Source organism: Chamaea fasciata, unplaced genomic scaffold, assembly GCF_029207755.1.
Source record: "Chamaea fasciata isolate MVZ Bird 193981 ecotype frontalis unplaced genomic scaffold, bChaFas1.0.hap1 SCAF_1, whole genome shotgun sequence".
NCBI classification, from domain to species: Eukaryota; Metazoa; Chordata; class Aves; order Passeriformes; family Sylviidae; genus Chamaea; species Chamaea fasciata.
The window spans coordinates 4,733,506-4,759,326 of record NW_027094086.1 but is presented as its reverse complement, the minus strand read 5'-3'; the positions used below and the strand labels follow the sequence as shown (position 1 = coordinate 4,759,326).

At 39.0% G+C, this 25,821-nt stretch overlaps 1 protein-coding gene across 2 annotated transcripts in view; it reads right to left on the bottom strand.

Moving 5' to 3' along the window:
* Window positions 1-25,821, bottom strand: part of TRAPPC9 (trafficking protein particle complex subunit 9) — a 443,221-nt gene that overhangs the window by 288,960 nt on the left and 128,440 nt on the right. For both annotated transcript variants that reach the window (XM_066175518.1, XM_066175527.1), the window contains one exon: window positions 7,872-8,014. In XM_066175518.1, coding sequence (XP_066031615.1) covers window positions 7,872-8,014 — 143 coding nt within the window. The remainder of the gene's footprint in view (window positions 1-7,871; window positions 8,015-25,821) is intronic.

Below are 25,821 nucleotides of genomic sequence, written 5' to 3'. Positions count from 1 at the left end.
CTCCTTGTAATTTTTTGTTAATTCTCAAGGGAAATCTTTAGGTAAAAAAATATAAAACTTGAAGTTACAGAATTATTACAGTCCCTTGAAAACTTAGAAGAATAAGATATTAGTGTGAAAGAATTGAAAGTAACATTAAGACTGTAGGAAAAGGTAGCCCTATATCTTCTGAATAAATACAGGACAGTATCAAAGAGACTATTACAGCAACGAAAACCAAACACAATTAAAGGATTATTATTATTATTATTATTATCATTATCATTATTAAAACAGGAAGCTTCAAACAAAAGCTGCATCCAAGTAAGGAAACCAAGAAAGCATAAGCTCTGGAAAATCAGATGTAGTGCCAAAAAAAAGTTAAAAAAAAAAATAACAAAAACAAAAACAAAAAAACCATCCAAAACCAAACCAAACCAAACCAAACCAAAAAAAAAAAAAAAAAAAAAAAAAAAAAAAAAAAAAAATCACAGAGAGAAAAAAAAGAAACCCTGAGGCTGTCAAAGAACAATTTGCTGAAGATCAGAGAACTAGCAGGAATTTTTTTTTTCTTTTTTTTAACATTTCGCAGTCAGTAAGAGCACGTAGAACTCATGATGCTGAGTTATGAAAGTTCCAGAAAAATAAAGAATTAACAAGAAAGGCAAATAGTTGATAATAATTTTCCCTCCAGCAGAACCTACAGAAGGCCATCCTTTGCAAGACAGGAATTAAAAAACCTATTTATTAAAGAACCTACTCATTTATGTCAGTAAAGGAGATTTGAGAGGCAAATCATGCAAGTGTGATAAAGGAACTCCAGTAGGATTTTGCTGAACTCCTATATTCAAGTGCAGTCAGAAATGCATTTCTTAAACCAAGCTCTTTACCAGAAAATTTCAAACATCGAATTGTTTAAAGGATTTTAAGGCAATTGACCAAATCTTAGACCATTAGTGCTGACCTCAACACTATGTAAATCAGGGTTCTTTAAAGTCTGCCAGCTTACAAAAAAATCCTTAAAACACTCAAAAGAATAAATGGATCTAAAGTTGATTACATTATATACCATAATGGCCTACTGACATGTTTGGCAGAGAAACACCAGTCACAAGCCACAGATTTCTGGAACTGGGAAAGACCTGCCCACACATACACAATTCATTATCCCTTTCCCAAATTATCCACGACCTTTTAATGGTTTAAACTAACTATTTAATTGGTTGAGGAGGATAGATTTTGAGTCCTCTAAGTTTAGTTAAGTAGGTGTTATTTACCAATTCATCCCAGAGAAGGTAGAGAACACCATCTCCCACATTTCACCCATTCTGATGGGTTACCAGTGACTTCCCATTCTTTTTTAGGGGTCATTTCATTTTTACCAGCTCCTTTTGAATGTTTGGGTTGAACACATCCAGAATCAGTCAGTTTTCATTTGGGTGGGGTGGGTTTGTGGTTTAGGATGGTATCAAACACAACATGAAACCATCATGAGCTGTGCTGGACCATGTACAGACACCAGGATACAGAACAAAAAGTTCATGAAATGGTTTGACTCTTCTTCCCATCTAATGAGAAGAAAGTAAGTCTGGTCCAATAAATTCAGCCTACTAAAAAATGACAGCACCCAAACATTTTTCCATTTTGATAATCTTCCTGACTTGTTCATGGCGCTTGCTTTTGAAAAGTCTTCCATAAATGTCATGTTCAAGATTTTCTTTTACAAGTGACACAAAACTGCAGAAGGTTGTAGAGGTAAAAACTAGAGTTAGACGGAAACATTTTCAGTAGATTGATTTGTCATCTGAAAATCTCAGAATAACAAATTTAAGTCAATACTGATATCAAAAAACAAATAAGAAATCTTTTCTTTTAATTGAAAAATGAGTTAATTGAACAGTTTCTTAGAGATTTAGTGTATAAATGAATTTCTGTTGTGATCTACTGCAGAATTGAGAACATAGCACCAGCAAAAGTTAGCAGCACAATGAATCATGCTGTATTTTTAAAATCTTACAATGCCAGTTATGGTTCCAAAAACAGTCACAAAACTGGGGCCATGGGAACTTCAGGCAAGTGACAATGACACTGTGATCTAGAAATCTCTTTCAGGAGGATTGTGATTACTTGAAATGACAGCTGAGGATATTCTTCAGTAGCCCTGAACACCGAATTAAACCCCAAATGCAGCTGCAATGATGGCTCACTTCAGTGAACAATCTCTATGCAGCTCTGTCTCCAGCCTAGTTTAAAAGTCGTTTGAAACAAAAAACTCTCAGGAGGGTTGGCAAGTTTTCTGCATCCTGACTCATCTCACTTTCCCATCAACTGAAATCATGGAGTATTTTCATATCCATGGGGGGTGGGTTTCTTTCTTTCTTTCTTTCTTTCTTTCTTTCTTTCTTTCTTTCTTTCTTTCTTTCTTTCTTTCTTTCTTTCTTTCCCTCTTCTGCCTTCCTTGAACAGCCATTGCTACACAGAATGGATAAAGACAGGGAAGAGAAGCTTAGGCTCTGGTAACAATGGTGTGACAGATGACAACTCTGTCCTCCAAAATCCATTGACCAACACAAAGAGCAGCAAAGCAGAAAAACAATCTACAGCACCTTTGCTGATGCTGTTGTGTCTTCAGTAGGGTCTCTTTAATTTAATTTTTAATAAATTATCTAAAAATGAAGTTTTCAAGACTAAGTTCAGGTGATTCAGTCAGTTTCTCCACCTTACTGGCAAAAGGTCTTTTCCCGTATTCCAAGAAGCGTCCTCAGCTGACTTCTTCCAGTTGTAAACCTTTTCATTTATGCTAAATATTCCCAGCACATCTATAAATATTTTCAGATTTATGTTCTCACATCTTCATGTGTCAAACCATACATATTTAACATCTGGATCTCAAAAATCAATTCTCTCAAATCTGCAAGCTACTTTCTGCTGCTCTTTCATGAACCCACTGCAATGTTACACCATTAGCACAAGTTAAATACCTCTGATTACCAAGATAATTTAACTATTGTATGTAACCTCCCACGTGTCATGAGTTAACACTCAGTAGAATCTATATTCAGCTCAAGAGTGTAGAAGTAAGGAATATATTTTAGAATGACATCCAATCCTGAGAACATTAATATAAATCCATTGCTTGACAGATTTTCCTAATGATTTGTCAGTTTAATTGCACCCAATGAGAGCTTTATTTGCTTTATTTAGTTGAATTTGCCTGGTTCCTAGTTTGACTGACTTTTGTTATTAATACTTTTCATTAACAAAACAGTGAACTTAATACTAATTATCTTCTCCGCGTAGAAACATCAGATCAATTTAAACAGGTCATATCTTAGTCCTCTAAACTAAACATCTTGCTCTTCAAGTATCCAAACAAGGGAGGTTTTCCTCCACCTTTCAAAGCTCTATGACATTTTGAACACCAAAATACTAAGAAAGAGAAGACTATAAGCAGCTGTCTATCAGCAGGTGACCAATTCTCATTCTGAATGTAGCAAATGTGAACATTTAATTTAAAAATCTGGCTATGTAAAACCAACAAGGGTTTCAGAAACTGCTACAAAACTTTTTATCATATAACAAAAACAGCCTGTTAGAGCACAGCTGAAGAAACATTCAGAGCCCATGAAAACTGGCAGATAACACGTCTGAGAGAAACAACAGGTATAAAAAAGATTTTCAAGAAAACCTAGTTAAGTTTCAACAGCAGACTTGCTTGGAGCTAACAGGATATCAAAATGAGGAGGAGATTCACACAAAACTATCAACAGAATGTTTCCTTACACTGAACCATTTTCAACCATCTCCACTGATCTCCGGTGGCAGTCTAGGATCAGATCAGGGGATCCCCACTGGCAGTCTGGAACTGCACTGCCTGGGGGCCTGGAAGCACAGCAGTGTTTTGGGGGTTAAGCCCTGGTATGGAATCAATTAATGTGGTAAGGCCAATTACAGAAGACAATTAGTACAATTTTATTATATAGATGTATCAGCATTTTATGGTAAATAAGTGGTTAAACAGGTAGATCCCCTGAAGCCCTTTAAGATTTCATTGAGCTGCAGGACAGAGCCAGAGAACTTTCAGCATGATTCCTTATCTCCTACATCCCATTCCAGGGCTGCTCCAAACTCCTGCATTGTTGATGATGCCTCCTGGGACAGTCCCCTCCCTGCACACATGAACAAGCAGAGACAAGGATCACAGGGAACATGATCAGAAGGAATATTTCCCAGCACAAGGCTGCTCTGCCAGCCCCTTTGGAAGCAGGCAGCTGAGGGAGTACAGCGTGACACCCAGGGAAGGACTTGGGAGCAGATGAGATCCTTTACTGACAGAACATCCTCTGTCCCAGCAGGAGGGCTGAGACCTGAACCAGAATTAGATGTGGGGAGAGCTGAGTTCTGAACCAGAGTTCAGTGTTTGAAGAGCAGAGATCTGAACCAGGATCGGGTGTGTGGAGAGCAGAGATCTGAAGCAGAATCAGGCAGCAGATCAGGCACTGCAGTGTGGAAAGGGCTGTATCCAACCGACCTCAACACCCCCCAGACCAGCACAGACAAAGGCTAAAAAGATGTGTTGTCATGATTAAACTGAAGATATATTTGAGGTGTGGTTAATGAAGTTTCTCCCCATGAGGCAGGAGCTTGTGAATGAGTGGAAGATAAAATTTTGCTTAGATATTCAAAGAAATAAAACCCAAGCCCAAATCCCCAGTTGCTTCAGTGATATTTCCCATGCATTTCTGCTCAAGCAGCTAAATAGAAGAAATACCAATTAAGTCTGGAAGACTTTCACATAAACCATAATCTTTATGTTACAATGGGGGGTGAACTGTTTTCATTAACATTTTTCCTGAGGTTTTTTCACTAAAGGCCTAAGGGAAGAATCAATGCTCAAAGTTTTTTTGGTTCGCTTTGACTTTTTAAGCCCAGGAGTCACTAAGATAATGTTTCTTACTTTTGTGGAGGCAAAAATGCAAAATAAAAACAATAAAATGAAAAAGAAAAGGAAGAAAATTAACCCAGATAATGAAAGCAATGATAACTTCCATTCTGAAATGACAGCTAGAGAGGTAAATTATAAAAGACAATGTCTTGTAATGACTAAACAAAAATAGCTCAGCACCTCAGACAGTACTTAAGCAGTGAAATCTCAGCTGTAAACCAAAAGGAAATCAGATCTGAGTTTTTACCAGAGCAAGTAAAAAACCCCCAAAGTTATAATTTGCTGTTCTTGTGTCTCAGATATTGGCAGAGATGATCAACAGTAAAAAACCAAACTTTGTTTCCTCTAATGATGAGCAGTTATCCTTAGCAGATTGGGATACACATTTCTGCCATTTTTTACTCTAACTTAAAATATCAAATGCCACAACTTCTCCTTCTGAAGGAGAACCTGCACAGGGATGCACAAGAGTAAAGGAACAAGATCACTAAAGACAATAGTATGGAACAAGCAGTAAGAGATAACACCAAAATACCATCATGACTTACCAAACAATATATCTCTAAAGTAACAAAAAAATCCAAAACCAAAACCAAAAACAACCCCCCCCCAAAAAAATCCAACAAACCCCCCCCCCCCAAAAAAAAACCCACAAAAACAAAACACAAAAACAAAAAGCTTTTTGACAGGTCTGGCAAGAAAACATTTCTGAGAGAAATGTAAATATTAAAGTCTCTTTCTCCAACTCAGTGAAGCTCTTAGGCACCCTTAAAAGCAGCCACATCTTCAACTACATCTCCAACCAGCAAACCACTGAAAGTTTCCACTGACCTAACTGCTGATCAGTGTGATGAACAGGCAAACGATGAAGCAAACACACACAACGTGAACTGAAGCACCCGGCTGAATTGGAGCCACTAAATATAGCACCAGCTGCCACACAACGTGGGAAACTGTGCCCTGCTAACACAGAAATTCTGCCTTTGAATTAGCACCTCCATCTATTCGTAAAGATTTCAGGATTAAATGCTTGCCCCGCATCATGAACTCCAGAGAGCAGATTAACAAGGCAGGGGTGGGATAAGCTTGGCCTACACAAAACACAGCTGGGGAAGCCAAGCACAAAAGGCCAACATCCCAACAAGGGGGAGTCAAATAAAAGCATCAGGTTGCATTTGAAGCTTTGATGGAAGGTTTGCAGCTTCACCCCTAATATACCCTGTAAATATAAGGAATTGCAGTGAACCACAGAGCAGCCCGTCCATTAAAAGTACACATTTGGAGAGAGACAGACATTATGGAGAGCTTCTTTGACACTGAATGGAGGGGACTGTGCCTTCAAATAATGAACGAAATCTGGTTATTTTAACCTGTATAATGAGTCTTCTTGAAAACTATTTTTAGCTGATGCTGTGATACTTCAAGAGACACGAAGGTTGTTTAAGAGACGTCACTTACTCCATCTTGAAACCTTACAAAGGCTGAAGAATGTGCCATTGCAGGGATGAAACTGAACATCATTAAAAAGGGGCCCAGAATTTTGCAAACAGTTGTACCGGATACCGTGTTCTGACTTTACCAAGCAGCATTAAACTTGCTTTATTTGAGCAACTCCTAAAAAAATAAAACTGTGTTATGTTACAGTTTCAAGCAGCAAAATGCTCAAGAAACTTGCTTACTAATAGAGCCATATGGTTTTATAACAGCTGGACACAAATGGCTCACTAAAAATAATCTTGTTGGTCTCATTTTTGAACATTTTCTTAAAAAACTAGTGCAGCATTTCAATACCTTTGTATAACCTAAAATTCCCTTGCTATCTCCAAAGGTCGTCATTTTCTGTCATCACCTGTAGGAAAGAACAGAAACCCCTCCCTCTTGGCAGTGTCATGATTAAAAACTCCACTCCCTTGTCAGTCATCTTCCCTTCAGCAGGAACAGAAGTTGCTTTAAACACATGTTTTAGCAAAAATCCTATCTTATCACTCTTCTTGCTCCAGACTCTCCAACTTTTCCTCCTGTTCAAGCCTGAAACTTTCCTTGGGGCTTAAATTCTTCTGCTCACAGCCCTGTTTTTCATGTTGCTGCCACAGGCTGTCCATCTATCCTTGAACATTTCTGCCATGGTATGATACTGGTGACTCAACTCTTTCTTTGAAAATTAAATATTCACCCAGTATCTCCTAGACTAGCATTTCCTTCTTGCCCATCTTTAAATTTCAGAAGCCTGTCATGAAAGGGTCCCAGGCCCAGTAGGAATCTCTTGGATCAATTAAATTCCCTCTCAGCTATTATTATTATCAGTGTTGCGTACATAACTGCACTGAAATAATCTCAGAATTTAATCAAACCAAATTCTTGCTCTCAATGCACAGAGAGGGTTTTTTACAATAATCCTACTAATTATTAAAACTGATTGCATTCAGTGGCTGATAAATTTTATTCAAACATTTTCATGACCACAGCATTTGAACACCACCAAGTGTTGCTTTGATTTTTAATATTCACTATGACATGTGAAACAGCTCTGTGGTTTACAAGAGACAACAAACACAAAAGGAGAGTCTGGTCACCATTTATTCGACACATCATTCACACCTGCATTTTCAGTACGATTCTGTTATAAAAACATCAAACTTTGTAATGCACAACACACCACAACTGCTAAGAGATACAGAAAAAAGTCATCAAATTGTACAATAAACACGAGATATCCTGTCCCTGCTAAGATACATCAGCATGAGAAAATGTCTGAACCTCAGAAGCTGTTGAATGCACATAAACTGCTTCAATAAACTCCTAAATGAGCAATTTCGAAAATTTCTTCACGTAATTCTTTACCTCCATGTTTCTGATGATATTAAAAATGTTTCCAATGTAGTCTTTAAGTTCTGTTCAACAGAACAGAGACAGTGAGTGAGATTTCAAGAGTCATGGCAAGGCTCACCTTGTTGCTGGCAGGGTACTGATGCGAGTGAAGAAAACGGAGGGCTCCACCTCCACATGGAGGCCCAGGGCAAGGTTCCTGTAATATCCTTCAGCATGTCCTGGTCCACCAGAGTACTTGAAATTCAGAATGGCTTCCAGTGTCTAGAGGAATAAAAGTCAATGCCTTGTTAGCTATTTTTTACTACTCTGCATTTCACAAGTTCAATTAAATTAGGCCACAGAAGTGATTTGCAAATTTGCTTTCCTAACCCATCCATTCTGTTATCTCAGGAAAAAAGGCAACCTAACAAATAACTGCAGCTTAGGCAAACAGTTGCCTAATCCTTTCGAAAACTAAAGAGTGCAGCACAAAGTCAGCTGGACTTCCCTTTACATAATTCCTCTCCATGTCACATTCAACATCGAAAAAAATGAAAAGTGTTGCTTAAAAGAGTTAGGGTTTATTAAATGCTCCACTCTTTCATACTCTTGGAAAATATTCACCACTTCACTATCTGCAAAATCAAATGGAAAAGCTTCAAAGTCTGGGGGCAGATAAAGGTTACACAAAGCTAAAAGAATTTGGTCTCTCAACAGGTCACTGCAAACTTACTCTCATGTCCATGAACTGATAGATTGGAACAACACCTAATTACATGCACCTTGTCTTTGTGTTCATTTTATAGGAAACGGCTGGCTAGTAAATAATAAAAACGAGGATGATTCTCTAGCATGAGCCTTAAGCACTCATTACTCTCAGCAGCACTGAGCCCTTTACACTTCTGTGAGGAAATTTGGGGCTTTGTGTCTTTCCCCTCGATGAACAGCATGGGAGAAGTTGTCCCAGCACAGTTCCCCATGTCATCATCAGTGTTCAAGGTCAGAATAACCCTTTGATTGATTCAAAGAGATTATTCACCACCTCTTCTTTCATTATGTTCCTGAAATATGATTTGCTGGAAGCAAGGTGAGATTTTGGGAAATGTCACTGGATTTTTTTTTTTTTCCCCTCACATGTTTATTCTGGTCCTCAGGCAGCTGCTGCTGCCACATCTCAGAGCAAGGACAGAGGCAGTGCCAGCCCTCCACCCCAAGGTGGACATCACGTATTATGCTGAAGCCTATATCTGGAAGGATGGACACATCTTAAAAGGCTTTAGAAACAGCAACAATTTCACCTTTGTTTGGCTTTTAGCTCATTCTTTATAAAAAAAGGCAAAAAACACCAAAGTTTCAACATTCAAGTCAACAACTTATCCAGGAAAGCAAATCTATTTATCAGACACCATCAAGCCTCAGATAGGTAAAAGCACTCTGCCTTTCAGCTGAAGATCTACAAAAAAATTTATGAGACCTGTTATTTTTTTTCATGAGCTCTAAGGAACAATCTAAGCATTTTCCAGCTTACAAAAAAACCCATTTCTGTTTAATACCATTCTGTTTATAAGTGTGGCTGAAGCAAAAGAAACCCAGACAGAACCATTTTCTTAAAATAACCACAATCTAGTGATTTAAAGAATACCAAAATCAAGTGTTTAATGGTCTGCTGTATGTGTGCACTTAACTGTTCTGCCTATTTCCAACTCGCTTTTAAGTGGACTAATTTTAATTCTTAATTTAGTTTCATTAAAATTCATGAGAGTCACCTTACATTACAAATAAAACCCTGCACTGGGCACTCCGGACCTCCCCATCTACTCTGTTTATGTCAATTCCTAATTTGTAGTTAATGAACTCAAGTTTATGTCAGGAGAGCTAATCAATATTAAACACAAAAATAAAAAAGCACAAAACCATTCAAAACATACTTCATCCTAATTAACCAACTGGACCATTTCATAAAAATCAGAGACAGGCTCTGTGAGTGCAGGGATCTGACACTGCTTATGTTGTAATGGGAAAATGGACTTCAGTTTCAATTAGGGCATGGTGAAAACTCTGCATGTTCTGTATGACTGCTGTAATGCTCACAGGCTCCTGCTGGGAAAAGCTCCATGGTTCACTCTACACGGGACCATGGCAAAAAGCTGCTTTAGCAGGCCCAGCCCCATGTCATTACAGGTAAACACATCACAGATTTCAGCTGGAAAGGTCACAGAGCATCACGATTCCAGATTCAAACTCCTTTCCATCCTCCACCAAGTGAAAAAACCTCCAGGAAAAAGGCTTAAAATGCAACCATTATGTGCCACTGATGAGCAGGAGAGTTTAAGGGCACCATCATAATCTTGGTCCCTGTTGCAGTGAGGAATTTGTGGGAGAAATCCTGCTGATGATGCTGTGTCTCCCGAAATCCCACTGGAACAGGGAAAAGGAAATCCAACCATCTTCTACTAATCCAGACAGCAGCAGGACATCCCTTCTCACCAAGAATGTAAGATCTAACTGGGCACATTAAACACTGGGGAGACAAGAGATTCTGAGAACTGCAGAACAGCCAAACCTCTGTTCTTTCTCTGGCCATGATGGTTTGCAGGAGTCTCTGAATGTGCACGTGCACACAAGGAAAAAACATCAGCCAGACTTTAAATCAGGACTGTAGATGGATGTGTAGGTGAAGAGCATGACTGAAGGAAAGAATTTTTTTTCAGGACCCTTCAGGTGTTTAGAGAAATTTTTATTACTTAGGATTTATGCAGTATGAATAGAAATAAAAATTAAAAAACCCCACAACAACAACAAAATTCAATTGCCTTTAAGACCTCAAAAATTACTCCACCTATAACATGAAATATTGATTTTCTATCTCTGTGATAGAAAAAAGAAAGAAATCCTACACTTTCATAAACCTACCAATTTAAAATCATTTACCACTCTCTCCCACAGAATCTGCAGAGAAAGGCCCAAATACTACAGCCCCCAATTTAAAGAATGTTGTATCCTGACTCCTTGTCAAACCTTCAGAAATCACAGCCTGAGCTGCAGAATCTCTTCATCCTTACAAATCCCAATAGCATCTCTTAGATTTCTGCAAATTGCATCACTGCCGACTGAAAATGAGATGGCAGGGTGTCCAGAACATCATTCTGCATGCAGATGATGGATGGATGGATGGATGGATGGATGGATGAATGGATGGAAGGAAGGAAGGAAGGAAGGAAGGAAGGAAGGAAGGAAGGAAGGAAGGAAGGAAGGAAGGAAGGAAGGAAGGAAGGGAGTACACCAGGCTCTCAGGGCAAGGCAGGAAAAGAAGCCTATTGATAACTGCTGAACACATCTGAAATTCAGAAAACTGAATGTTTTGGGGGATTCTTGTTTCTAAGGCAAAGTTCCATTCTGAAAATTCAAGTGTAAATATTTACTGTGATGGCTTTGGCTTGGTAAGTTTTTTTATGATTTCATTGGTCCTTCCTTCTATTGATGAAGAAAAGGAAACAAAAATGTTTCTGCATCTAAGTTCCATAAGAGAGATTCTTAACCAGCAGCAGCCGCTATCAATGACACCTATCAGAAATATTCTGCAGATAAACTGTCAAAAATTGCTGGTTTGGTTTTTCATGCATTTTGTCCTCAAAGTATTTTCAGCATAGAGCTGGCACCAATTTGTTCTCTTGTAATAAAATTTAAAGCAAAGTTAGAAAGGAACTGAGGTTTGATGCCACAAATGAAAAACAAACCATTGGGCACTAAAGTTTCCTCACTCACTGGCAACAGTCAGCACCCACCTGCCAATGCCTCAGTGGTGACTCTGAGCAGAAACACCTGTAACACTGATTTTGTATTGCCAACTCACTTGCAGTCCAGAGCTCAGGGAAAGTATTTCTACTGAACTATTACCACAGTACTTCCTGTACAGAAGCAGAGAGTCAAATCCAAAGAGAATTTCCATTTAATTCTACAGATTATTGCTGTTCATGCAGAAGCTGGAACGTTACTGAGAACAGAAAACTCCAAAACAGGCAATGACAAAAGAAACAGAGAAATGAAGGAGGCAAAAGCTGTGTGAAAGGCATTTCTTGTGCTGGTAAGTGAAATATGGTGCTCAGTCCTTTCTCTCTTCTTCTTCTCAACTGAGAGATGGTTGACTGAATACCAGACTCAAGAAAATCTGCCCCCCAAAAAAGTGCTCAGAGTTCTGCCTGGCAAATAACACGCTTTTAGCTCAAGAATTTGTCTTAGGCCAAGAGCATGTTAAGGAACTATAAATCAAGGCTATGAGGGCCCACCCGCAGAGATGTAATCATTAGATGCTTTATGTAAAGGAAAATAAAACTTCCATAGAAGAACACAAAGCATCAGCTTAATTTAATATTAGCAATTCTCATAATCAGACCTTTTTTTAAGAAAAAATCTTCAATATATGAAAAACATTTAAAATGTCGTTCTCTTAAAAAGAAGAATTCAAAAACAAGCTGTAAAAATCTTTTAAAAACTGTTGAACAGCGAAATTAGAAATAATCAGCAAAGAAACCACCAACAGTGAGAATGACACACAGGGCGTGAATTAGTACTCAGGAAACTCAAATTTATAGTAAATGTGTTGTAAACGAGTAAACAATAAAATATTCATTTATTTTCCTCATTTCTGAGGAAAATTACTTTTATACATCTTAATTTTGGGTTTTGTGAAATTCACCAGGCTGGAAACAGTTCAGGTCAGAAGCTCCTGGGTAGAAGTCCTACATCACTCATTTTGCTGGGTCAATTTTTTTCCTTATTCTTTGCTTCTTTATTTCTAAACAATTTTACTGGCAATAATTGACTTTATCCCTGTGTGTATCTTGCTACTGGAAGCACCAGAAGATTCAGTTGTTATTTTTTTTTTTTTCATGGAGTAGCCCATCACCCCACATCCTTCTCTTTGTGTTTAAGGGAGCCAAGCAAGATTTTGTCTTCCATTTTTTTCCAAACTGAAACATAATCTTTGAAATATTATTACTGGTTTTCATAGTTAAATTAATAAACCATAATTTGTGAGCAAGGCTCACATACTTTGTGTTTGCAGGTCTTTTCTAAATTCCCTTAGTATAGTAAAAATGGCACTAAGTAGATTTCAGCACTCAATAGAAGATGAAATGTTGGTGCTACAGGCAGTTTCTTCCTGAGGAACTGCAGATGCTGACTGCAATGACTAAAGAAATACCAGAACACCACACTAAAAGAATATACAAATTCAGAACATAACCTTTCCATTTTAGCTTCTGAATGGCTTCTAGAACACAATTCTCATTAGTAAGTATAATTTCTTATGCAATTAGGGCTTGAAATTTGAAAAAAAAATTTATTCTAAGTGTGCAACCTTCAAATATACTTTGGAAAAAAAAATACAGATTACTTGTCAACTGTAAACATGATTTATTCCCAAATCCCATCCTGCTTCTCGTCTGCTTCTCACCCAAATTTCCATTAGCAGCACTGGCTCCACACATTCCTGCATGTTCAGCCATTTTTTCTGACTTGAGCCCATTTTCTCACCTGTTGCCTTGCGTTTCCTAGTTTGGGTGCGAGATTTTTCCCCCTTAAACTTACTATGAACCCAAATTTTGTTAAGTTGTCTCTGCTTCCCTCTCTCCCTCATTCCTCCTCTTCTCTGACCATTCCACTCCCATACTCAACTCGAACCAACAATCAGTAAAATCCTCATCAGTAAAAAAAAAAAAAAAAAGAAATAAAAATGTGCTACTTCATTAGTTCCATCTCACAAAAAGCACCAGAGGATCTGTCTCAACAAAATTAATTTCTCCATTTCTTCTACTGTGTGGAATGCTTAAAATCTTTAAAGAGCTTTGTGTAAATAAACCATGGATCAGGAATTTCAGCTGCCTAGCTGTAACTAATTAAATGATCTGGCAGTCAGAAGGAGAAAGCGAGTTTCTCCAATTCGCCACACTCTTTTCAAGGGCAGCAGGTGACCCTGGCAATGCTCAAGCTCCTGACAACACCAGAGATGGCCCCAAAACTATGTAGTACTGGATCAACCTCAAAAATGTTCAGTCCTGCAAGCTGCAAGATTTAAATCCAAGCACGTGGGATATGCTGGTCCAACAACACATTTCAGACACAAGCACAGGACACGGGACGCAGCTGAATCTTTATTTTTAAGGAAAAGGCCAAAAAGTGAGCACTGGGAAGGAAATGGAGATGCCTAAATAGCTGAAACCAAGGAAGATGAGACTCAAATACATCAAGCATCCACTTTGTAGCAATTTGTGAACACAAGGACCATGTCTATGTTTAGCACTGAGCTCAAAACCCAGTGCTGGCATTTGGAAATGCACACAGCTCTGCCTAAGTATTCATCTGGCTATCAAGATTAATATAGATTAGCACTTTCTTGAGCTTTATTTATAATGGTCTAACAAAAGAATACCTGTAATTTTTATTCTTCCCCTCATCACTGAGTCTACAGCCCATGGTTCCACATGGTAATCTGACAAAAAAAAAAAAGTCTGTATAAAAAAGAGGCATAAAGGATGATTTTGTGTAAAAGGAAGGCTTAACAGCAATGTTGGGAAAAGCAAGTGGTGCTTCTATGTCCATGGGCTGAATATCCTCCTCCTCACTTGTACTCAGGAGGATAAAAGAAAAAAAAAAACAAACCCACTCCCACACTGCTAAAGAGGAAAAGCAGAGACACTTCTGGCTACCTTCAGATTCTATAATTCTCCTTGGGAGGACAAAAATCTCCAATCCAATACGAAAAGATCTTTCAGTTAAATGACAGTAGCATTGTGTCTTTATTCATCCCCAAGGAAAGAACAGCACTGCTGGAATCTGTGGTTTTGAGTTAGGGCCAACTACTTAGCTTAGAGTCTCTGGACCCAACTCTTGCTGCTGAACTCAGCCCTGAAGGACTTGGATCTTGATACCCCCAAAGCTTCTTCCATGCAGGAATTCACAACATTCCTCCACATCCAGACCTTCCTTCACTTGAAATGCTAGTATTAAAAGGACATTTGGGAGGAGAAGTGGAATTTAGCAGTTATTATGAGGAGAGCATCAAGCCTTTAACCCTCACAAGGGTTAATTCAAGGTGAGTATTATTTCGGTTGAAATCAAATTGTTTCTCTCTAATGTCTTTAGTGTCTAGCAAAATCTTATGCTGCCCAAGAAAGGTCCATGTTAAAAATGAAGATTAGAATTTGAACTCACCAACAAATATTTATGAAGTTTTCTGCCTGTAGAAAACACCACTTCATTATTATTAAAAAAGAAAAAAAAAAAAAAAAAGAAACTATATAATAAATTGAATTTTTAAATGAAAATAATTGGTGGGGTAAGTGCACAGTGATATCATGGAGTCACGGATTCACTAAGGTTGGAAAAGACTTCCAAGATCATCAAGTCCAGCCATGGACTTGAGATTGGCAGGAAGAGATCCATTTGCTTTACAGAAAGAGATTTATTCATTGAACTCTTCCTGGACAGTATCAGTCTCTTCACTCAAGGCAAACCTGTCTGATTTTCTGATACGTAAAATCCTTTAGGGGTTTTGCATTTTCAGAGATGTTATGACTGTCCTCTTCTTTTTGCTAAAACATAAATCCTATGTTTAAAGTTAAGCAGAGAAATTAAGCACCCAAGAAAGGGCAGGAAGCACCTATACTTTTCTGTGCATGCCAATTCTGAAGCAAATCTGAACCCACTGGAACACTTCATTGATCAATTTTCCCCAAGTAAGAAAAGGAGACTCTCCCTGTAGATATTGCTCCTTAGAGCACCAAACAGTGCAGTAATTGATAGCAGGAGCCTTGATATAGCATTATAAAAAGGATATGCATATGTAATGATCTTGTAGTGCATATGTAGTCATCCTCATGGACCCAACTGCAGCACGCACTCTCCATGCTAATTTTTCTCTTCTGTATTCCATTAAAAATACACTTGGCAACTACAAAAGCCAGGATAAAATTCTTAACAACTGATTAAGCAATAAAATAAATCGTGCCTCTGCAGCAAGTCAGACCTTTACATGTTCAGATACAAACAAAGCTCACATTGTCACTCCTGTTAAGCTTCTCTGTCAGTCTAACACACAATTAAATTTAATTTTTAGCACCTGTGTTAACCAGGTGACTTTACACACCCTGTTTAGTGAACAAGGTGCCTGCTGTGCAGGGCTCTGGTGCAGTGTTACTCAAGTGCCCTCAGTGCACACACATGGACTTTAGCAGCAATTCCTGCACCACACCAGAGTTTATGGAGCTCATCCATCCACATTTCTGTCTAGTTAAACCCCTGAACAATGGAAGTGCTGCATCTCTTAGTAAAAATAGCACAATGGCAATGACAAGTAGCTGAAGCTAAATATAGCTCCCGCAGGCATATGCTGGGAATTAAATAGTACATTTTACCCCTCCCCAGTTCTAAATCAGTAAGCTTCAACAAGGAATCTCTAGTGAATACACACAGGAGCTCAATAAATCCCCCTTAAGCTTACAAGGCATATTCTGAATCTGTGCAGGCTAAAAATAGCCATGTTTATAATGAAAATGGAGATGTGAGCAGAATAATATTAAGTTTAAAGGCAGGCCTGGTGTAGTCATTCCACATTAACAAATAGGGTGAATCAAAGGTCACTCTGATAAACAGATACACAGGCTGACAGATAAAATATAATATCCAGCAATCTTGTACTGAAGAGCATTCATCTCTCATTAAATTCTTCACTTCCTAATTGACTATTGCAGCCACACATTCACAAGTGATTTTGTGCGCATTTTTTAGCTGGAATACAAGTTGTAAGTTCCTAAAGACAGAAGGCAGGAATACACAGCATAATTCCCCTGGACAATATTTCCTCCTAGAGTTCAAATCCCCTCTGGAAATATTCAGGAAATACATAATTCTTTTTGTTGTATTGATCACGGAATTCTGCCTTCTTTAATTAAAGGCAAATTGCATCCAGGTCTCCTGGGTGCCACTACTGCAGCTGGATGCCCAAGGGGCTGATGCCCATTCTCAGCTGCCTCAGAGGTTTTACCTCCCTCAGCCTGGGTCCCAGCACTGCTGACCACAGCTATCACAGCATCTCGTTCTCGGCTGAGATACAGATGAGAGATTTAAAATAATTTAAACACAAGTAACTTTTATGTGGAACATTCCCATGGAGAATTTTCTGTCCGCCAACACCAAACTGCAGAATCTGTTAGGAAAACATGTGCTAGGGAACAAGGCAACCCTACATGCTGGTCTTGGAGGATGAGAAGGAATGGAGGAGCAAGTCAGAACATATTCCTTAATAGCTTCTCTGATTCTGAAATCACAGAATCATAGAATGCCATCAGTTGGAAGGGACCTTAAAGACCATCTCATTCCAACACCCCCTGGCACGGGGGACACCTTCCACTAAACCAGGTTGCTCGGAGCCCCATCCCAATTTGGCCTAGAGCACTTCTGGAAATGGAGCAGCCACCATTTCTCTGGGCAACCTGTGCCAGGGCCTCACCACCCTCACAGTAAAAAATGTTTTTGCTTTTCTCCAAACCAAGCCTAGTCTCTTTCAGTTTGAAGCCATTCCTCTTTGTCCTGTCACTCACTGCAAGTCCCTTGCAGTCTGTCTCCATCTTTCCTGTTGGCTCCCTTCAGATACTGAAAGGCTACAACGAGGTAATCCCAAAGCTATCTCTTTTCCAGGCTGAACAATCCCAGTTCTCTCAGTCTTTCCTCACAGAAGAGCTGTTCCATCCCTGCAATCCTCTTGGTGGCCTCCTCTGGACTTGCTCCAACAGCTCCATGTCTTTCCTGTGCTGGGACCCTAGAGCTGGATGGAGCACTGCAGGTGGGGTCTCACCAGAGTAGACAGGCTGAATCCCCTCCCTTAACCAGCTGCCCACACTGCTTTGGATAAATCCAGCCCTGACTCTGAAGTAAGAAGGTTGAAAGAGAGAATAAATGCAAAGACACATATTGATGAAGAAATCACAGACATACACACACCGTTCCAAGAGGAAATTTCTCTGTGTGGAGACCACCTGGTTCTCCCGACAATGGCTAAGAACATGCTGGGTGCTGTAAAGCAGCATCACTGCATCTATTTCCTCACTGAAACCTGTTCATTTCACCCTCTGCCTCTGGGCAGAGTCCCCAGGACTAAACGCACAAATGCTGTCAGATCTCTTCTCACTAAAGTCACACCCCGGTGAGAGGTGGATAAAACCAAGATGTGGGCAAAACAAAAACATGTCTTCAGCATAAAAACCCCACATGTCATGAAACCATAAATTAAATAACATATAAACCCAGTCACAATTCAGATAGAACTTCAGGAAAAACCGGAAGCAAGTGCTGAAGAAGTGACTCCGCAGCTGGGACTGACAGCTCTGCTCAGTGCTGCTGCTCATTCACAGGCAGGTCATCTCTCACTTCAGAAACAGCGAGCACAGAGCTTTCTTTAATGGCTCCACACCACATCTGGCTGCTCCAGACCCAGCAAACAAGCATTACCTCTCAGAATATACTCTCAGGTTACCAAATGAGACTTTTACAAAGTCCTACAGCACTGCTAAGGTCTTCAAATGGGAGGGTGAGTCCTCCTCCAACCTTCCCACCAAAGCAACACCACCAAGCCCGAATAGGCTCACATGCAACAACCACAAGTCCCTGGGTAACACCACAAAGTTATTCAGTTTTGTGTTTTCATGCTGAACATTTCTACACTGTTTCACTCTTCCTCAACGCAGCCCTTCCCTGTTCCTTCTATTTCCACCATTCTTTTGTGAGAAAAGAGGGCAAGACAGCACACAATGAGAGGCAAAGAAAAATCTTCTTGTTTTTTCTCTATTCCTTTACCTTCTAATATTCTATATCTAATATTCTATTTGCCTTTGTAGAGCATCTCATGCTTCCAAGATCTCTGCCCTGCACTGCAATGGTTAATTCAGAGTCCATTGCTATGCACTTGGAATTTAGACTCCATCTTCTTCATGTGCATTAACTTCACCATGCACATGTGGATCAGTGCTGATCTTCACCTCAAACTTCAACAACCCACCCCTGCTGCAGGATAAACTCGTAGTCCCTAAGAGCTGGTTTTCATGTGTGTTACCCCTGATGATCTTTAGCACATTCCTAATCACCCTGATGCCCAGACCCTTCATGAGCATGCACAGGCACAACACAATCCCAAGGAACTAGGAGGAGACCATCCTGTAGGGTGTAAATGGGCCACTTATCTTTCCTTGAACCAGCTCAGCTCATGATGGGACCCTTCCCTTTCATCTCACAGCACGATTGTCTCTCTCAAAGAGCTTTTTGTCAGAGTCTCAGGGAGTGTTTTAGGAATCAAGTGAGCAGTATCAATGATTTTCTCTTTGTCCAGGACCTCTGAACATGCTTCCAAGAACTTGTACAGATCTGCTTACCATGATGCTGCCCTTCATTAACAAAGCCCATTTCAACAGTACCCCAACACAAGTACCTTATCATTAACTCTGCAGTTTCAGTTCTGGTTTTTCCATATTTACCAACAGTAAGTGTAAAGGAACTGTGTTAATGGCTCTGCCTCACCAACGGCAACATCCAACTTAACTTGTCAAAGTTACAAACTTTTGAACCACCAGAGAATATGAAAATAATATTTCAGGCTAGGAAGGAAGAATCACATGCACCCCCCTAAGGGTATGAGGTCTTACACACGTCCAGAGTTTCTACTTTACATTGCAGGGATCCATCCAATCCAAATGGTTTTACGAAGGCATTGAATCCACTCACTGTTCAAAACACACTGCTGAAGAACCCAGCTCCCTTCACTATGTGTATAAATATTATTCATAATATTATTGTACCACACTCCTGAAGGAAAATTATACTCACACCCTAAAAGATAAAAATCCTCCTCTTCAGTAACTGAAGTATCTTGAAAAGAAACAAATCAGCAAATCAGGGGGAAAAAAAATCATTTATATAAAAGATTCTTAGAACTGATCAGATTTTTACACAGGAGCTCTTTGGAATTCTTGGGTTAAACCATCCTCATTTTTTCAGAAATTCCTCTGATTAGAAGGGATAAGCCCAATTAGTGAATTTTCAAAAGTAGAAGCAAATGAAGAAAGGGGATTTAAAAGAGGAATGCTTGAACAACTTAATCTATAGATCTGTTTATTCAGCACAGACATTAACACATAAATATGAGAGACTGAGCACTTAATATTTTTCAGCTGCTACTTGGGTTGGAAACAGATGCTCCAGTAGCACAATCACTTTTAAAATCAGTAAAGTTACTGAGCTAAATTTATCACTGATTTAATGAGTTTAATATGGAATGAATAGTGCAAATTCCTACTCCTTAATATGATGATCAAAACTAACAGAATAAGAAAACAGCAAAATTAGTTTTCAAGAACTAAGACTTCAGAAATTAAATCTATCCCCTAGTCTGTCTAGAAATGGGTTCTTCCAGTTGCAGAACAGCAACACTTTCCATTCTGATGTATCTTTCTTCTTTCCCTGGGCAGGCTCTTTGAAAGTTAATCTGCCAAGCAACCAAGCCTTCAGTCACACTATTAAAACATACACTCAGTGCTCCTGTAAACTCACTGTATGTGATTCCCTCAAAAGTTTCTCCTCAGGACAGGGAATCTGGACTTAGCTCTTCAGAAAACATAAGAAAAATAATTGCAGACATGAATCATACATAGAGATGACACCAAAATTAATTTCCACTCTTTGCTGACTCCATTTTGGCAAATTCAGCCAGGTGGACACGGCCTGTGCTGCCTGGCTCCAGTCCCACCTGCACTGAGGATTCCTCAAGGTTGAGAATACACTTTAAATTCTGTGATATTACCAAAAACACCCAACAAATTTTTCAGAGGCAAAGGTCACAAAGCAAATGAGAGGTGTAACAAAATGCTCTCTCAGAAATATAGATTTATAAAGGACTTGTCAGTGACAATTTGACCAGCCTGTAGCAAGTGGTTGGTACTGATATCTGAGCATGAGCTCAGACAATACTTGAACCATTCCTGTTTTCAAGCTGCCACTACTGATACATCTGTATTCCTTACACAGGTCCATAATGCTCTAAAAATAACAGATCATCCTACAAAAATAACATTAAAAAGGAAGGAAGGAAGGAAGGAAGGAAGGAAGGAAGGAAGGAAGGAAGGAAGGAAGGAAGGAAGGAAGGAAGGAAGGAAGGAAGGAAGGAAGGAAGGAAGGAAGGAAGGAAGGAAGGAAGGAAGGAAGGAAGGAAGGAAGGAAGGAAGGAAGGAAGGAAGTTAGTTCCTGGTACCTGATGTTTAAACCACTATTTAGATTTTATTAAGGATGCTAACTTCCCAACCTAAGTGGTTAGCACACACTTAAAATGATTACAAATGCTTACTTAAAAATCACACTGAGTCATCTCTGAGCACTTCATAAATATGCAGCAGGAAACTCCCAAACAGTGACTCATAACTTCAGGGGTTTAAAACATAATCATGCATTTTCCAACTGTGACCCATACTCGATTAAATCCTAAGCAAAACCCACCCTTTTTCTGTGAAATCCACTTGACCACCCATTAAGCTCTGCAGAAATAAGAGCACAATGGGAAAATACAACCAAAACCAGAAACCTGGGAGGAGTGCTGATTGTTAACAACGTCTATGGAAACACTATTTCACATAAACATACACTGAATATTCTCTACCTTACAACTTATGCCACGTGTGGCTTTTGTCTTTACCTCATTTTGAACAAATGACTAACGGAGGAAAACAAACAAACAAATTTGTTTTAATCTAGAAAAAAGAAAAACAACATGCAACAATCTCTAAGTTTCTTCTCCATAAAATTCTATTTGTGTACAACTATTTAGAGTTGCAGCTCAACAATCCTGACTCACTCGTGGTCAGACAATGCAATGAGATGCTCTAGATACCTATTCCTACAGAATTATGATTCTAAGAATACATGTTTAATGGGTTACTCTGCTAAACATCACAATAATACTTCTATTTCATCCTGAAATGAATTTTTTTAAATTTTAATGTAAATAAAGCTGTTATTACGGCAAACAAGATTTCTGTAAAAATAACAAGAACTCCTTATAAATTAATTTTCCTAAATCTTAGTAAAATACTGGCTTTGTTAGAAATCATTTCACCAAAAGACAAGCTAATGTCTCCACATTGTAAAAACACAGAGGTGTTAATGCCTTCCATTTATGGCAGCAACACCAGCTAAAAGACAGGAATAATTTTTGGTATGATCCCAGGCAATTGCACAATAGTCAGTAGTCAAAAGAAACACAGTCTCCTATTCTTGAAATATCTGTATAGAGTACTGAATTTTCAGACAAAAAAAGAGAGTAGGGAAAAAAACCAATTAAAAGAATTATGCTAGAACAGCAATTTTATTTTCCAATTCCATTTTATTTAACCAGAATGATGGTGTTTGCTTGGTTTAAAACAAAATCTTTTCCTTTTTTTTTTTTTTCCTTTTTTTTTTTTTTTTTTTGTCTTTGTTTGGGAGACTTTTGGTGGTTTTGAGTTTCTTGGGGGGTTTGGGGGGGGTTTTGGGGGGGTTTTTTGGGGTCTTTTTATGTGGTTTTGTTGTTGTTTTTTTTTACAGGAATAATTAATTAAAATTAGATTTTTTAGAAGTTAGATTTGTTTATAAAGTGTCGATATATATCATTTCAGCCATCCAGAATTCCCTCTATGCCCACACCCCCTTTTTTAAGCTTAATGACTAGAACACTGTCAGGAAATGTATCATTTAAAAGTCAGGAACTGTTTGGCAATAAATTTGTATGACACCCTCTTTAAAGAAGAACAGCAGCCAAAAGTTGCTTTTAAAAGTCAAGCAACAGCGAAGCATCAATACTTGACTCCCTATTCCTGCATCTACATGACAAGTGTCGCACCCTGCTTTAAAAAAAAAATAATAAGATTATAAAGAATCAAGTTGTTCTTGTCCATCTCTAAGATTTTAATTTTATCACACCAAATGGTAAACAATCTGTTTGGCAGCTTATGATCTATTTTTACCCAGGTAGCAGGAGCGTAACTTTTTCCTATTGAAATAAAGACACACAAGAAATCAGTTTAAACATATCATCATCACAGCTTTAATATAGGAAAAGTGTAAATTACTCCTAAGGATTCTGCTTGAAGGTTGATTGGTAATTGTTTGCCTAAAGCAACCCACCAGCATTCAATCCATGTCAGAAAGAAAAAAAAGCTAAATGGCTTTAAAAAAAGGAAATTAACTTTTCCAAAGCAGACAAAAAACCCTAATGAGTTCTGAAAAATGAAATTCATTAGACTTACATGTAATATTACAAATATTTGATACTTGTGCCAAGGTAACTGCAATTAAGCTCAAAATGTTAAAAAGAAAACATCCAAGTTTAAAATACCACAAGATAATATGAACCACAACATTATGATGGGACCTGAAGTCAGCCCAATTTTGGAACAGAATCCTCTGGACTTCTGTCTCCTACCATCCTCTCTTTCCATCCACTAGAAGTTATAGTATTCTGAGAACTGGTTCCATTTAAAAATAAGTAACTAGAAAATAGATGTCTAGAACAGAACTTGTGAAGCTTTTTAAGTAAGTTTCCCTTGCCCACTATACTCTTACACTTCTTTTAATCAGTTCACCTTGGGGATAATAATCCACCATGGGACTTTATGGGGACACTTTCAGGACTTGGTTTGTTGGGATCAGGAAGATGCTTTTGTGGTCAGTCTCCTCCTCACTCTTATTTCTTGTCTTTGTTCATGCTGTGGGGTGGTTTTGAGGAATGAAACTTGATCATTTCAGGGTGAATTAGGAGGGTTGCTTTAGGTGCACCACCAGCAGGTGAGGCCAGGGGTGATCTTTCCCCTCTGCTCAGCCCTGCTTGAGACCCTTCAGGAAAGCTGTGCCCAGGGCTGGGCTCCCCAGCCCAGCGGAGACAGACACTGGAGCAAGTCTTGCCCAGGGTCACCAAAAGGCTGAGGAATTTGACCACCTGAGGAGACACTGGAGTGTTCTGCATGGATAAGAGAAGGCTCAGGGAGATCCCACCCATGGATATAAACACCCAGAGTGACGGCCTAAAGAAGATGGAGCCAGCTGGGTTCCAGTGGGGAGATGAGGAACAATGAAATACAGAAAATTCCCTTTAATCACAACAAAGAACTTCATTTTTGTCAGCATTAATAAATGCTAGAACAGGTTGCCCCAAGAGCTTCTAAAGTGTCCATTCTTGGAGATATCTAAAATCTGAGTGGACATAGCCCTGAGAAATCTGCTGTAGCTGACCATGCTTTGACCAGGTGAGCTGGGCTACACCATCTCAAGACACCCTTTCCAAAAGAAATGATACTGTGATGGTAAATTGGAAGGTGCACTCCATCACTACCAGACATTCAAGTCCATCATGTCAGATTAGAGACAGTCTGAAATAAAATCCCCCACCCCTCCTCACTGGGGTGACTGGCAGCACAGACATCCTATCCTCAGCACTCCCTGCTTCACTTTAAAACTCTGCAGTCTTTTTTTGCCACATTTCTTAAAAATGTAAATCCATTTTGTCACCAGGGAGAGATGATGATCCAGTTTATGCAGCTCCAGTGAGTGTCTGTGGTTGCTGAGGTCTAACATCTGGATGGCAGAGCTTCCATCCTTTCAGCCATTCCTTTTTCCCCCTTTCTCAGTACTCTCTTGCAAAACCTCCCCTCATGAGCTTCTGATCTGCTTCCACAAACGGAAAATTCTCTCCCTCTCCAGAAGGTTCAGAAAAAGCAGCAGCCAGGACACAGCAGGCAGGGATCATCCGGCCACCTTCTCTGCCACCCAGGGAAGCCCTTGGAAAGAACACAGCCCACAGCTCCTCTTACCTGAGCACCTCCAAGCTGAGCTGTGTAACACAGGTGAGTGAGTGACTGAGCATTTTTAAGGATTATACTCAACTTCACCACTTTCAAAAGTGCTGTGGCCAACAGTCTGCACCATTCCAAGTATCTCCCAAATTCACAAAAGTAAACTGTTCAAGCACTCAGGCACTTGAATGCAGCATTTGTGCTTGATTGATGGAATCCATGTCCATCACTACTCTGAGCTTCTCTCCAGCTTTTCTGTGTACTTCATTAAGCACAAGTAGAATTCCCAACTTTTCTCAGTAGGGTTCAACTACCCGCTTCACTGAGCTCTGATGTGTTAAGGGAAATATACAAGATTTCTTTAAGTTTATTTCTTAATTTTGCTCTAGTTTAATCCTTTCCAACTACTATAAAGAGAGGCAAGGGTAGAGCAAGCAAGTGTTCATGTAAGGTTTTATAAAAGCATGGTACAGCTAGACAGCATTTCAGCCTGTTTCCCATTTAATATTTCAACTCATATAGATAGAAAAATGAGAAGGAAAAATGAGAAGTCAGCTCTTAGAAATTTAAATAAAAATGGGGTTGCTTTTGACATACATAAATTCCACTTTTTCCATTTACAGGATTGCCAGTTGTCTTGAATTTTGTCACAGGAGACTCCCAGTTTTGATAGACCTGTCATGTGCCCTGTCAAACAAACTTACAAGATATTGTAAAATGTGTAGAGGGAAGTCTCTTTCTATTGTGGTGTGGGGATGACAGCTTTATGAATGATGTCAAGGAAAAATGTTGTTCTACAGAGCAGATATCTGGTAAGTTATTACACGCTGTTCACCCACTGCCCACATTACTCAAATGTTTCAGGGCTTGCTCACCCTTTCTCTACTTCAAATTCAAATATTTTACTTTTTCATAGGCTATTTTAAAAAAATATAAAGAAAGGCCAACACAATGAACGAGTTAAATTTAGTAAACGGAGAGAGAATAATTAGGGAGTTTAGCCATTGTCTGTATAATGGAGATTATAATAGAAACTTAAACTACAAATGTCCTGTTCAGTGGCTGCATGTTTTCAGTGATTCTCTTAAAGCAATAACACCATGTTATGTGTACTCTCATATTTTGAAGTGCTTCTTTGAAATAATAATCTGAAGCAATAATCAATGCATGAGATGCAAATAAAAATCAAAAATAAATCCTAGCTCGCACTAAGAGCTCTAATACAAA